The following is a 15,481-nucleotide window of genomic DNA, read 5'->3' as shown; positions in this document are numbered from 1 at the left end:
GTGTTGGGACCACTGTTGTTTGTGATATACATAAATGATCTGGAGGAAGGTATAGATGGTCTGATTAGCAAGTTTGCAGATGACACTAAGATTGGTGGAGTAGCAGATAGTGAAGGGGACTGTCGGAGAATGCAGCAGAATATAGATAGATTGGAGAGTTGGGCGGAGAAATGGCAGATGGAGTTCAATTCAGGCAAATGCGAGGTGATGCATTTTGGAAGATCCAATTCAAGAGTGAACTATACGATAAATGGAAAAGCCCTGGGGAAAATTGATGCACAGAGAGATCTGGGTGTTCAGGTCCATTGTACCTTGAAGGTGGCAATGCAGGTCGATAGAGTGGTCAAGAAGGCATACGGCATGCTTTCATTCATTGGACGGGGTATTGAGTACAAGAGTTGGCAGGTCATGTTGCAGTTGTATAGGACTTTGGTTCGACCACATTTGGAATACTGTGTACGGTTCTGGTCGCCACATTACCAAAAGGATGTGGATGCTTTGGAGAGGGTGCAGAGGAGGTTCACCAGGATGTTGCCTGGTATGGAGGGCGCTAGCTATGAAGAAAGGTTGAGTAGATTAGGATTATTTACATTAGAAAGACGGAGGTTGAGGGGGGACCTGATTGAGGTCTACAAAATCATGAGAGGTATAGACAGGGTGGATAGCAAGAAGCTTTTTCCCAGAGTGGGGAACTCAATTACTCGGGGTCACAATTTCAAGGTGAGAGGGGAAAAGTTTAAGGGAGATATGCATGGAAAGTTCTTTACGCAGAGGGTGGTGGGTGCCTGAAATGCGTTGCCAGCGGAGGTGGTAGAGGCAGGCACGATAGCGTCATTTAAGATGCATCTAGACAGATACATGAATGGGCAAGGAGCAGAGGGATCAGATCCTTGGAAAATAGGTGACAAGTTTAGAAAGAGGATCTGGATCGGCGCAGGCTTGGAGGGCTGAAGGGCCTGTTCCTGTGCTGTAATTTTCTCTGTTCTTTGAAGCTTACTGACATTATGAGTGATCTCTGCTTTTCTCCCCTCCAGCCCTGTCGCTTGAACTTGCTTCTATGAACTCATTGTTGATTATATAGACTTCTACAATGACTAATCCTTCCAATTTCAGCAAAAAAATCAAAAAGCGATAAATTATAAATCAATTATATAAATTACCATTTTCTGTGTCCAAAGTGTCCTGTGTAGAGGTTGTTAGCATTCTCAAACCTTTAGTAAAACTGTTTACATCTGTAACAAGGATTCCACTTTGTGCGAAAAGATCTCGGTTCTCAAGTTTCCCTAAAAAATTGACAAGGCAGCATAATTTACTATTGTTTTAACTGGCTTGCAAATTAGCACTTCACGATCGCATTTTCAAAAGACATTCTTATGAAAAGACAGCACATTTGAAAAGAAGTTCCTTTTGTTTTATAAAGGAAAGAAAAATACAATTTTTTTTTGTAGTTACACAGGCTAATCAGACTATGGCCCCATTCATTTAGATTGAGGCTGGAGTGTGTCTTAACTCCAATTATTTGCCTTCTCACCGCACCCTCCTACAAAAAAAAAGCTTTCAAATTCAGTTTTGAGTATTGTATTGGAATTCATCCTCAGAACATTTCAAAAGCACTTCACCATTAATTCACTTCTTGGAAGGTCAGTCACGTTTTATTTTGGAAGGTCAGAAACTACACCCAATGCAATCTACAGCAGGCAAGACCACTGACCAGTTCATACCTTCCTTATATTTCTCATGAAAGGAGGAAGGTTGATCACAACCCCAGGAGATGACTATTCTTCCATGTTGTATTATCACACCTGGTGTTCACCAGAAACATAGGACTTCAATTAATACCCCACCTATCACCTGCTACCTGCAGCGCCCAGTGAAACCCTATTTTGAGTGTCAGCCTGGACCCTATACTTAAATCTGAAAAGACTGGAGTCATGTCTCAATCTTTGTTTTTCTCAGGAAATGACATGATACCTCAAGCTTCAAAGAACAGAGAAAATTACAGCACAGGAACAGGCCCTTCAGCCCTCCAAGCCTGCGCCGATCCAGATCCTCTTTCTAAACTTGTCACCTATTTTCCAAGGATCTGATCCCTCTGCTCCTTGCCCATTCATGTATCTGTCTAGATGCATCTTAAATGACGCTATCGTGCCTGCCTCTACCACCTCCGCTGGCAACGCGTTCCAGGCACCCACCACCCTCTGCGTAAAGAACTTTCCATGCATATCTCCCTTTAAAATGATGGTAGAGTGGATACAGAGACATTGCTTTTACTTGTGAAGCAGTCCAAAACGATGGGCCCCAAATATTTCTAGTCACTAATAAATCTTAACCAAAGAAATATCTTCACCCAGAGAGTGATGATAATGTGGAACTTGCTTGTTCTAAGAAGGTGAATGGCATGGGTACATTTAAGGGGAAGCCAGCTAATGTCAGGAGGGACAAGGAAAGAGTTCACTGCATTGATAGGATCAGACGTCCATAGTTGATAGGGTTGTAAAGAAGGCATATGGTGTGTTGGCTTTCATTGGCAGGGGGATTGAGTTTAAGAGCCGTGAGGTTATGCTGCAGCTCTATAAAACTCTGGTTAGACCACACTTGGAATATTCTGTTCAGTTCTGGTCACCTCATTATAGGAAAGATGTGGAAGCTTTAGAGAGGGTGCAGAGGAGATTTACCAGGATGATGCCTGGACTGGAGGGCAGGTCTTATGAGGAAAGGTTGAGGGAGCTAGGGCTTTTTTCATTGGAGCGAAGAAGGATGAGAGGTGACTTGATAGAGGTATACAAGATGATGAGGCATAGATAGAATGGATAGTCAAAGACTTTTTCCCAGGGCGGAAATGACTATTACGAGGGGGCATAATTTTAAGGTAATTGGAGGAAGGTATAGGGGAGATGTCAGAGGAAGGTTCTTCACATAGAGAGTGGTGGGTGTGTGGAATGCGCTGCCGGCGGTGGTAGTGGAGTCAGATACATTAGGGACATTTAAGCGATTCTTGGATAGGCACATGGAGGATAGTAAAATGTAGGGTATGCAGGGTAGATTGATCTTAGTAGGATAGTAAGTCGGCACAACACTGTGGGCCGAAGAGCCTGTATTATGCTGTACTGTTCTATGTTCTACATTCTATGTTCCATGTTCTATAGGGTGAGGTGTGGAGCAGAAACATCAGCAGACACCAAATGCGCTTTTTCTGTACTTCACATTGTGGGCAAGTGGCAGAATGGGGATTAGGTCCAAGTGAGATAAACTCAACTTATTCTGTGTGCGGCAGAAGCATTCGGTTTATTTTTTCAAAAAACAGATTTGCATTTGGAGAGACCTAAAGGGCAGCTTGGACCCAAAATGCTGACTCCACTGATAATATCATGTCAGTTGTTACATTCTTACAATTTAGTTCGATGAAGCATGCAAGTTCCTGTAACTAATTAATGTGAATTCTCATTGCTGTTCATTTGCTGACAAATGTTTATTTTCTACTGCAGACACAAAGTTTTATTCACGATTCTCTCCAATCAATAACTACGGTCCTTTACTGATCTCGTGAGTGCATTAAGCCTTTGATTCCCATTAGATACTCTTGGTTAAAATCTCTGTTCTTTGGCAACATTTTTCCCAGGATAAAACCAAACCTCATTTTCTATATTAGAAAAACCATTTGGTCTTGCCTTTTAAACCAAAACAATAGATGAATTCATGAATGTTCTGATGGATGGAAGGATACCTAGCGGAATATGAGGGTAGGTTGGATGAAGCATGGTAAGCACAAGTTCAAGTGAAGCAACAAGATCAGTACAGAGCAGGTGGCCTGATTGCTCTGTTTTCTGTGTTATCACTTCTGTGCAATTCTATGACAAAAGATTTAAGACAATGCATTCCACTTCCTGGGCACGTAGCAGCATTGCTGCTTCACACTTACTGCCTGATCCTTCAAATGCTCTACTGTAAATATTCCATTCATTCTCATCAGCTTTCGTGGCCCAAATTTTTGTGTTTTTAAAAGGTCCGATGCTGCCTCGATTATCCTCCAGAGGAAATTCCAAGCCTAGACTACAAAAGGCCAGTGATTCTGGTTTTGGTCAGTACTTCAATATGCTTTTGCTTGTTGTAACCCGTCTTGACTTGCAGCTAGCTTGAGACAGTGGAGAATACAGATGTGTTCTCAAAAATTGGGTTTGCTTTCACCCCTCTAAGTAAAACTTAAATGCAAAATTTGTTTCACAATTACTGTCCAAGGCACTATAAATGAATAGCCATCAACCATCTCAATTTTCACTTCAAACAATATCTTCTCATTCTTCTAAGGATCATCACATCACCCATTACAAGCGATACTGTCATATCTCACCTGTAAGAAACACTGCAAACCTGGAACTTATTTTCTGAACCTGCAGCTTCATGAGACAGCTGAGATAGTCAGGCTTCTCCCTGGACCTGGAATCACACGTGTGGAAAGGGAGAACTTCCACAAGGTTTGCTGCAATCTTCCGCGTCAACAGAGAAACTTTTCTCTTTGCAGTGTTGTCTTCTCTGTATCAATACACACAAGCAAGTAAATACATTCTGAGGCCAACAGTAAAATGGAACAATTCAAATGTCATTCACCAAAATAGTCCCTTGCAACCAAGCCAATTCAGCTAGGTAATATGTTTCATATCCTCAGGACATCTAAAAAGTATTCTACAGTCAATGAAATGCTTCTGTTAAAAGCCTGATCCCTACACTGTGGAAGTAGGCCATTCGGCCCAATGCATCAACACCAATCCTCTTACCCAGACCCACCCCTATAAGCCTGCATTTCCCATGGCTAGTCCACCTAGCTTGCACATCCCTGGACACAGTATGCAATTTAGCATGGCCAATCCACCTAGCCTGCATATCTTTGGACTGTGGGAGGAAACTGGAGTACCCAGAGGAAACTCACAAAGTCACAGGGAGAACATGCAAACTCCACTCAGACAGTCACCCAAGGAACCAAACCCAGGTTCCTGGTGCTGTGAGGCAGCAGTGCTAAACACTGCTCCGTCACACCACTCATTTTGTCAAAATGTTTTCAGGCAAACTCCTGTCTACAACAACATTACACAAACAAAAACTCAATGAATGACCAGGCAGCCCTGCAGGTTTTGACAAAAATTGGGCCACAGCCTGGGGAGAATCCCTCTTGTGCTCCATCAAAATGGTACTATGCGATTTTTCATACCTATCTGAATCAGGTAACCCTCAGATCTGCACTGACATCTCTGCACTTGAATTCGCCACATTGTGATTCTGAGGAAGCAATGCCACCATCTAAGCCACAGTTGCTGCTCAGGGATGATTTCCAGACATTTTAAGAGAACCTACTTCACATCACTTTGACATCTGGGCACATTTTAGGACGCAATAATTTACCCTTGCGGCTGGTCATAATCTTACAGTGTTCCCAAGAACATAGGTTAAAATTATTGTGTTTGTTTCCTAAAAGTGTAATTCAATAGGAGCTCCTGTGACACAGTGGTAGTGTTCCTACCTCTAAGCCAGGAGGCCTGGGTTTAAGTTCCACCTGCATTAGAGGTGTGTAATAACATCTTTGAACAGGTTGATTAGAAAATATCTAAGAACTTAAGGAGGAGGTCTCTTCTGGCACTGTGGTAGTGTCCCTACCTCTGAGCCAGGAGGTCCAGGTTCAAGTCCCACCTACTCTAGAGGGGGGTCCTAACAGGCCAACTAGAAAATACATAAAATGTAAATCACAACTAAGTCAGTTTTCAAGAAGTAAAGGAAGAAGTGTTGCCTTTATCTACCCACTTTGGAGCTGGTCAGATTAACACCATACTGCTTCTCCCTGTCACCCTTACCCACAGGAACCAGACAAAGAGTCCCTAGGAAGTGACCAAAAGCCAACTCTCCCTGACTGGAGGAGTATCAGGGCTCCACTGCCACTGCTAGTAGGTTCAGCAGCTGGCAGAACCTTCAGACCAAACCAACCTTGCCGTCTCCTTCAGTTTTTTGAGTTCTTTGAAATGAATCATCCACTTCCAGTTATGCTGAGCGTTCAGCTGTTCCAGGACAGACGAAATCTGTTGCAAGCATTCTGACGGAGCAAAAGTAAAAAAGTTGCTCAATGAAAAGATTGGAGACTGTAGGGCTTGTTAGGTGCATTTATCTGGGCAATTACGGAGGAATGTAAGAACTAACTACGGAGTAGGCCATTCAGCCTCTTGAGCCTGCTCCACCGTTCAATATGATCACAGCTGATATCATCTTGGCCTCAACTCCACCTTCCTGCCTGCTCTCCATAATCCTTTAAACCATTACTCCATAAAAATCAGCCTATCTCCCCTTTAAATTTATTCAGTCTGCCAGCACCCACCTTACTATTGAGGTAGTGAATTCCACAGATTCACAGACATTTGAGAAAAGTGACTTCTCCTCATCTCTGTTGTAAATCTGCCACCTGTTACCCTAAGATTATGACATCTCATTCCACAGGGGAAACATACACTCTATGTCTACTTTGTCAATCCCCTTTAGCATGTTAAATACCTCAATTACATCTCCTCTCGTTCTTCTAAACTCTGGAAACTTGCAAATCAAATAGCTTTGACAAAATGTCTTTCTTTTCAGCAATACTTCTTAAAAGTAGAAAACAATGAAAGCTGATTGAGCAGTTTAGACCAATCTGTCCCTCATGAGACAAGTCTTTCATCTCTGGAATTAATCTAGTGAACCTTCTATAAACTGCCTCCAATGCAATTACATTCTTACTCAAGGGAATCAAAACTGTGCATAGTACTCCAGATAAATTACAGTGCAACATGTTTAAATTGAGTACAATTGGAACCTTGTTCTCAATTTTAGGGTACCTGGTGATGGTGGGTTTTTTTTTAATGTATTCATTTGTGGGATGTGGGCGCTGCTGGCTGGGCCAGCGTTTATTGCCCGTCCCTAGTTGCTCGAGAAGGTGGTGGTGAGCTGCCTTCTTGAGCCACTGCAGTCCATGTGTGTAGGTTGACCTACAATGCTTTAAGGACGGAATTCCAGGATTTTGACCCAGTGACAGTGAAGGAACAGCGATATATTTCCAAGTTAGGATGGTGAGTGGCTTGGAGGTGATAGTGTTCCCATTATGCTGCTGCCCTTGTCCTTCAAGATGGAATTGGTCGTGGGTTTGGAAGGTGCTGTCAATGGATCTTTGGTGAATTTCTGCAGTGCATCTTGTAGATAGTACACACTGCTGTTACTGAGCGTCAGTGGTGGAGGGAGTGGATAATTGTGGATGTAGTGCCAATCAAGCTTCTTGAGTGTTGTTGGAGCTGCACTCATCCAGGCAAGTGGGGAGTATTCCATCACACTCCTGACTTGCACCTTGTAGATGGTGGACAGGCTTTGGGGAGTCAGGAGGTGAGTTACTTGCCACAGTATTCCTAGCTTCTGACCTGCTCTTGTAGCCACTGTGTTAATGTGGTGAGTCCAGTTGAATTTCTGGTCAATGGTAACCCCCAGAATGTTAATAGTGGGGGATTCAGTGATGGTAACACAATTGAAATGTCAAGGGGCGGTGGTTAGATTGTCTCTTGATGATGGTCAAAGCCCGGCATTTTTGTGGCAGGATTGTTCCCTGTCACTTGTCACTTGTCAGCCCAAGCCTAGAGCTTGTTGCATGTGAACATGGACTGCTTCAGTATCTGAAGAGTCACGAATGGTGCTGAACGTTGTGCAATCATCGGCGAACATCCCCACTTCTGACCTTATGATGGAGGGAAGGTCATTGATGAAGCAGTTGAAGATGGTTGGTCCTAGGACACTACCCTGAGGAACTCCTGCAGATATGTCCTGGAGTTGAGATGACTGACCACCAACAACCACAACCATCTTCCTATGTGTCAGGTATGACTCCAACCACTGGAGAGTTTGTCCCCTGATACCCATTGATTCCAGTTTTGCTCGGGCTCTTTGATGCCACACTCAGTCAAATGCAGCCTTGATGTCAAGCGCTGTCACTCTCACCTCACCTCTGGAATTCATGTTTGAACCCAGGCTGTAATGAGGTCAGGAGCTGAGTGATCCTGGTGGAACCCAAACTGGGCATCACTGAGCAGGTTATTTCTGAGCAGGTGCTGTTTGATAGCACTGTTGATGACACCTTCCATCACTTTACTGATGATCGAGAGGAGACTGATGGGGTGGTAATTGGCCAGTTTGGATTTGTCTTGCTTTTTGTCACAGGACATAGTTAGGCAATTTTCCATATTGTCGGGTAGATACCAGTGCTGTAACTGTACTGGAACAGCTTGGCTAGGGGAATGGCACATTCTGGAGCACGTCTTTGGTACTCTTGCCAGAATGTTGTCAGGGCCTGTGGCCTTTGCAGTATCCGGTGTCTCCAACCATTCCTTGGTATCACACAGAGTGAATCGAATTGGCTTTGGACTAGTATCTGTAATGCTGGGAACCACTGGAGGAGGTCGAGATGGATCATCCACTCGGCACGTCTAACTGAAGATTGCTGTGAATGCTTCAACGTTATCTTTTGCACTGATGTGCTGGGCTCTCCCATCATTGAGGATGGGGATATTTGTGGAGCCTGCTCCTCCAGTGAGTTGTTTAATCCTCTACCACCATTCATTACTGGATGTAGCAGGACTGCAGAGCTTAAATCTGATCCTTTGATTGTGGGCTCGCTTAGCTCTGTTTGTCACTTGCTGCTTTTGCTGTTTGGTGTGCAAGTAGTCCTGTTTGGTGGGTTCACCAGGTTGACACCTCATCTTCAGTTATACCTGGTGCAGCTCTTAGCATGCCCTCCTGCACTCTCCATTGAACCAGGGTTGATTCCCCTGGCTTGATGGTAATGGTTGAGTGAGGGATATGCCAGGCCATGAAGTTACAGATTGTGCAGGAGTACAATTCTGCTGCTGTTGATGGCCCACAGCGCCTCATGGATGCCAAGGCTTGAGTTGCTAGATCTGTTTGAAGTCTGTCCCATTTAGCACAGTGATGGTGCCACACACTATGGAAGTTATTCTCAATGTGAAGGTGGGACTTCATCTCCACAAGGACTGTGCAATGGTCACTCTTACCGATACTGTCATGGACAGATGCATCTGCAGCTGGCAGATTGGTAAGGATGAGGTCAAGTATGTTTTTCTCTCTTGTTGGTTCCCTCACCACCTGCCACAGACCCAGTCTAGCAGCTATGTCCTGTAGGACCCGACCAGCTCGATTAGTAATACTGCTGCCGAGCCACTCTTGGCACATATTGAAATCCCCCACCAAGAGTACATTTTGTGCCCTTGCCATCCCCACTACTTCTTTCAAGTGTTGTTCAACATGGAGGAGTACCGATTCATCAGCTGAGGGAGGATGGTATGTGGTAATCAGCAGGAGGTTTCCTTGCTCATGTTTAACCTGAAGCCTAGGGTGTGGAGTCAATGTTGAGGATTCCCAGGGCAACTCAGTCCATACTGTATACTACTGTACCACAACCTCTGCTGATCTGTCCTGCCGGTGAGACAGGACTTATCCAGGGATGGTGATGGTGGTGTCTGGGACATTGTCTGTAAGGTTTGATTCCATGAGCATGACTATGTCAGGCTATGTGAGACTGGACTTTGCAGGGTCGACAGGGCTGTTTCTGCCGTTGTCTTTTCCAGTGCCTAGGTCGATGCCAGGTGATTCATCCAGTTTCATTTCTTTGAGACTTTGTCATGATTAGTACAACTGAATGGCTTGCTAGGCCATTTCAAGGAGCACTTGAAAGTCAACCATATTGCCGTGGGTCTGGAGTCACTTGTAGGCCAGACCAAGCGAGGACGGCAGATTTCCATCCCTGAAGGATATTAGTGAACCAGATGAGTTTTTCCAACGATTGGCAATGATTTGAATGAAATGATGGGGAAGAGTATTGCTGTAGGATGTATTCCCGTTCAGCAACACTTTTCAGTAATTCCTGTTAGGAACTGCACATTATTAGATGTTAAGGTCTGGCAGACCAGTGTAAACTGCAATACCCCACATCAGGAAGTCTGCTAGCGCTCTGTCCTTCAGTGTGCACACAAAGATTAGACATTTAACTGATATAGTGGACAGAACTGCATCTCTCTCAACCCCTTCAAAATATTAGCAGGAAAGGACAGGATAGGTAATGATAAACCATTTTCATTGGTTGAGGATCCTAGAACTAGAGGGGATAGTTTGAGAATTGGGGCCAGACCGTTCAGGAGAAATGTTAGGAAGCCCTCCTAGATACAAAGGGTGGTAGATGCTTGGAACTCTTTTCCACAAAAAGCAGCAGATGCTGGATCAGTTGTTAATTTAAAATTTGAGATAGATAATTTTTTTGTTAAGCAAAAGGTATTAAGAGACATGGGCCAAAAGCAGGTACATGGAGTTAGGTTATGATCTCACTGAATGGCGGAACAAGCTCGAGGGGCCGAATGGCCTACACCTGTTCCTTTGTTCCCATAACATATAAAAGGTGCAGAAAAAATGGAGTGAGGTGGAGTAAGAGAACTGCCTGATAATCAAAACCTCTGTTTTACAGTGAAACTGCTGCAAAGAATTGTGATCGAGCTTAACATCCTTTTGTTCTGCTGCAGAGTTTTCTTTGTTTCAAGATCAAACACAGCCAATATGTCATTAGAAGCTGTGATTAAGAGAAGTATGAACACAACAAAATGGAGAGCCAAATTAATATACAAGGATATCTCTGCTGTGTCTTACAATCTCCCAGGAGCTCTGTTCTATGCTCCTCCAACTCTGGCTTCACGCATATCCCTGTTTCTCATCACCCCAACATTGACGGCTCAGTCCTTGGCTTCCTTTGCCCCAAACTTTCCAGTTTTCTCCTGGTATGACAACAAGAGTAGACCATTCAGAATTTGTTCAACAATTCAAAGGGATGATGGTTGATCTGTGAACTAACTCCACATATCTGCCTTTCCTTAACCTTTCATACTTTGGGTTAACAGAAATCTTGCAATCTCAGGCAGACAATTAACCATTAATCTAGCATCACCATTTGTTTGCTGAACTGAATTCCAAACCTTTACCCTCCTTTGGGTTAAAAAGGTTTCCTAATTTACTCCTGAAAATTCTAGCTGTAATTTTGAAAGACCATGCCTCCTGTTGGAATCCACAACCTGGGCAATCTATGCTTTATACCCGATTCATTCTTTAAGCTAAATTCTAGGGAGTACTACCCTTAGTTCCTCAACCACCCTGCCCTCCCTCCAAGACTAAATATCCTTCAATTCTTCATATCCTTAAATTTCTAAATACATCCCTCCTTTAATACTCATAGCGTAGGAAGAGGTTGGATAGGCTGGGACTTTTTTTTTCCCTGGAGTGTAGGAGACTGAGGGGTGACCTTATAGATGTCTGTATAATCATGAGAGGCATACACAATTTGATAGCCAATAGCTTTTATCCGTGGTGGGGGAGTCTAAAATTAGAGGGTATAGGTTTATGTTGAGAGGGGAGAGGTAGAAAAGAGTCCAGGGGGCAATTTTTTTCACAAAGAGGGTGGTGAGTGTCTGGAACAGGCTGTCAGAGGTAGTGGTAGAAGCTAGTATAGTTTTGTCACTTATGAAACATTTAGACAGGTACATAGATGGGATAAATATGGAGGGATATGGGCCAAACACAGGCAAATGGGACTAGTTTAATTCTGAAAACTGGGCGGCATGAGCTAGTTGGGCCGAAGGGTCTGTTTCCATGCTGCAGACCTTTATGACCTCTCTCTTTGGACAGTTATTTGCTCCTCTGTTTTATTGTCTCTTAATGTGACTTGGTCTAATGTGACTGATATTATTTGAAATACTTCTTTAAGATGGTCATTAAAACCAACCTGCTTGACCAAGTAAAATAGAATAAAGAATTGTGGATGCTGAAGATCTGAAACAATTACAGAAAATGCTGGAGAAACTCAGCAGGCCTGGCAGCATCTGTGGAGAGAGAAATCCAGAGTTAACATTTCGAGTTCAGTTGTAATCTTTATTCAGAACTGATAATAGCTATGAAAAGGTGGTAAGTGGGGGTGAAAAGGAGTGAGCAGATAGGTGGAGACAGAGCCCAGAGAGAGAGAGAGAGAGAGAGAGAGAGAGAAAAAAAAAGAAGTTAGGCAGACAAAGGGATGGTTGACAGCAAGACAGGGAAGATCAACTGCTAACTCTGCTTGCTCTCCATAGATGCCGCCAGACCAGGTGAGCTTTTCTCTGTTTTTGTTTCTGCTTGACCAAGTTTTTGGTCACGGGTAACAATCACATGTCCAATAATATGGGCTGGATCATTTAGAACTGAGATGAGGAACTAATAATTCACCCAGACAACTGTGAGCCTTGGGAAAGCAGATGAGGCCAAAATATTGAATTCTTTTAAGAAGGAGTTAGACATAGCTCTTAGGGCTAAAGGGATCAAAGGGTATGGGGAGAAAGTAGGAGCAGGGGACTGAGTTACATGATCATATTGAATGGTGGTGCAGGTTCAAAGGGCAGAATGGCCTACTCCCTGCTCCTACTTTCTATGTTTCTGTGATTCATTGTAAATTTTGTTTCATAATGCTCCTGTAAAAACCCTTGGGAGCATTTTGCCACATTAAAGTGTGCTACATAAGTAGAAGTTGTAGAAGCCAATAAATTCACCCTCCCAATAAGGGGCCAGTTTTGATGGAAGATAGGCCTGGAGACAGGGCTACCACACAGCAATGCCGAACCTGGAAGCATACTGTCTACTGAGAGAGTGGACTCAGCGAGTGCTGGTGTAATGTCAATTCGGGCTGAAGCATTTTCAGGCTAATTAGCCATCTCTACTGTTCAAGCTCATTGGCTGATGCTGTTGGTACTTTTAGTTGCAATAACAAACTAAACATGAACAGAAACAGGAACGACCAAACAAAAAAGATGGCAAATCTTAGGTGCTGATGTTTCCATGTAAATAATTAATTCATCAGCCTGTGTTTTCCTGCTCCAATAATTTAACTAAGTTATTAATCCAATTATTTAGATATATGATAACACAGGAAGAGAAAATCACCATTCAGCCTCTCAAGCTTTCCTTACTATCCCATTAGAACATGGCAGTTCAGTATCTCAGAACAGTTCCAAAGTATTTGTTCAACTTCACATTCCTTGAATGTCAAAACCAGCAAAAAAGACATGGTTAATGCTAGCACTAGAATAAATGGGAGGAATTTCAGACAAAAATGCTTTAAACCTCCATACATTTAGTTTCTAGAGTTCATTTCAAAGTTATAGTATAATGGTTTGTAATAATATGTTTTTATTAAGTATCCTTTACTTTGAAACAGTTTCTTTACTGCCATTTTCTCCTTCTTGTCTGATTTTTTTTTTAAAAATAGTGATTTCAAATTTCTTAAGTAGCAAAACCTACTGTAGCGAAGGGAATTTCTGAACAAGAACCCCTATTCAATTGGATTTCAATGGGGAGCGACGGATATCTGAGAGTAGCAGTTAGGGATTGCTCCACCTAGAGGACCGCTTTCGCCTTGAAATTAATTTTTAAATTTAATAACGGTACAGAGTTTCGATCAATCACACCTGACATTGGCTGCTTGCACCAACCATTACATTGTATTTGGAATAGTCTGATCTTACAGAGACTCCCACAACTGAGCATTAGTCTTTCCGTCTGGCAGCTGATTACAGTTACCACAATGTATACAAGTTTTATCATTTTCCACTCCTTCCCCTGAATCAGTGACTCCATATTCTCTCAGACTTTCCAGAAGATAGCCTGTAAGTAAACTAATTTGTAGATCGGATACAACCGCCTCCCTCCTTTAAAGGTATTTCCTCTATATCCTTTTAAGCTACTGAAATAGTTATTTGATTTTGTGAAAGCCATTTAATAGTACCATGCACAATGCTATTCTAATTTAACAAATTTCACATTCAAAAAGTGCCATATATCATCAATAATCCCATTTTACACCAGTAATTAAAGCCAACCAGCTCAGGGAATAAAGCTTTCCAGTTTCAACAATCAACATTGCTTTGTAATTTTGTAAAATTATTTATCATTAAAATTAAATTTAAGCTTGTTTCATATTTAGGCAATACACAGTGATAAGAATTATAGTCAACATGTTGAGAAATATAGCCTTAACTTTGCTTAAGGAAATGTTGTACACATTAAAAACTATTGCACCTACCTGGAGTTACATTGTTCAGCACTGTCCCATCAGAAACAACAAAACCTCCAGAGCTAAATAACTCTTGAAATGTTTGGTCTTTTATATCTTCCGCACTATCCACACCAGCAAACTGAACACATGGCATCTGTTTCAGAGCCAATAAATGCGGAATCTAGGAAATGGTCCCAAAACAAAAATTATTCCAGTATACGTGTAATGATGTCACACGTAAAAGGCAAAAGCATGTTAAGTGTATTATTTGTTTCAACAAAAATCATCACAAATATAACATCAGAATATAATGGTAACTTGTGAAATGTTAGAATTATTTAATCTGTGCCAACCAAATGTGTGTGCATCGCTCCACGTCAAAATTCATACTACAATGAGAAAATGATTTCTTTAAGAATTTAATAGATAACATGTGTGAGCAACCCAGAGAAGTTGCAATTGGTCTCCTTGCAATTGGGAGGATTGAGGAAAGATTTAACAAAAGGTGTTAATAATTATCCGTCATTCCCACTAACAGTGGGTGCAGTAACTAGAGGACACAGACTTGAGATAATTGGCAGAACAAACTGTATAGCTGGAAAAGGAACCATTTTCAGAACTGTAGGGACAGAGCAGGGGAATGCAGCAAATTGGATAGAAGAGTGGGCACGAGTAAGATTGGCCAATTGTTCTCCTATTTGTAATGTATGATTCCATGATAATATTTCAAAATTGAATCTGACACAAGATCTTTCCGGGATCTTCGTAAGTCTTGTACCTGATACAACAAGGCGGTTGCGTTTTCTATGCTCAAGTATATATCCTTTATGAAAATGTCTTTCCATTAAAAAATCTTTGTTGTGTTGGTTTAAGGCAAGATACTTTCCTAACCAACTTGTTCAGAGATATTATTACACATCTCCAGAGTAGGTGGGATTTGAACTCAAGCCTCCTGATTTAGAGGTAGGGACATTACCATGGCACCCCAAGAGCCCCTACAGTTTGAGGTGAATTGCTGGGCCACTCACCTGGTGCAGGTGTCCTGATATGTCTTCATTTCTAATAATAATAAGCACTTTGCCACAATGATGTGGCTGTGTCACTGAGAGATCCAGCAGTCCAATCTCCACATGTCCTTCGTTCTTTAGACATTCCTGAAATATCAATAGGATTATTAACAAATAAAATAATTTAAAGGGCTGCTCATTTGAACTTGATGGGCGATTATCGAAAGGCAAGATGCAATGGAATGGAAGGTAAAGTTTATGACCTTGATATTTAGTTCCTGTAAATGACAAGTAAATATTTTTGAACATTGTTTGGCAGAAAAAGAAAAACAGCAATAAAAGGGCAATG

The 15,481-nt window shown here is 42.3% G+C and overlaps 1 protein-coding gene across 1 annotated transcript in view; it reads right to left on the bottom strand.

Moving 5' to 3' along the window:
• The window catches only part of LOC125481056 (protein TASOR 2-like), an 80,358-nt gene that overhangs the window by 13,481 nt on the left and 51,396 nt on the right, over window positions 1-15,481 (bottom strand). Inside the window, exons 4-8 of the mRNA XM_048609996.1 lie at window positions 15,154-15,410; window positions 14,153-14,306; window positions 5,971-6,076; window positions 4,349-4,530; window positions 1,161-1,283 (exon numbers count right to left, since the gene is read on the bottom strand). Coding sequence (XP_048465953.1) covers window positions 1,161-1,283; window positions 4,349-4,530; window positions 5,971-6,076; window positions 14,153-14,306; window positions 15,154-15,410 — 822 coding nt within the window. The remainder of the gene's footprint in view (window positions 1-1,160; window positions 1,284-4,348; window positions 4,531-5,970; window positions 6,077-14,152; window positions 14,307-15,153; window positions 15,411-15,481) is intronic.

This window comes from Rhincodon typus, chromosome 22 (genome assembly GCF_021869965.1).
Source record: "Rhincodon typus isolate 14 chromosome 22, sRhiTyp1.1, whole genome shotgun sequence".
NCBI lineage: Eukaryota > Metazoa > Chordata > Chondrichthyes > Orectolobiformes > Rhincodontidae > Rhincodon > Rhincodon typus.
This window is presented reverse-complemented; position numbering and strand designations above follow the sequence as displayed.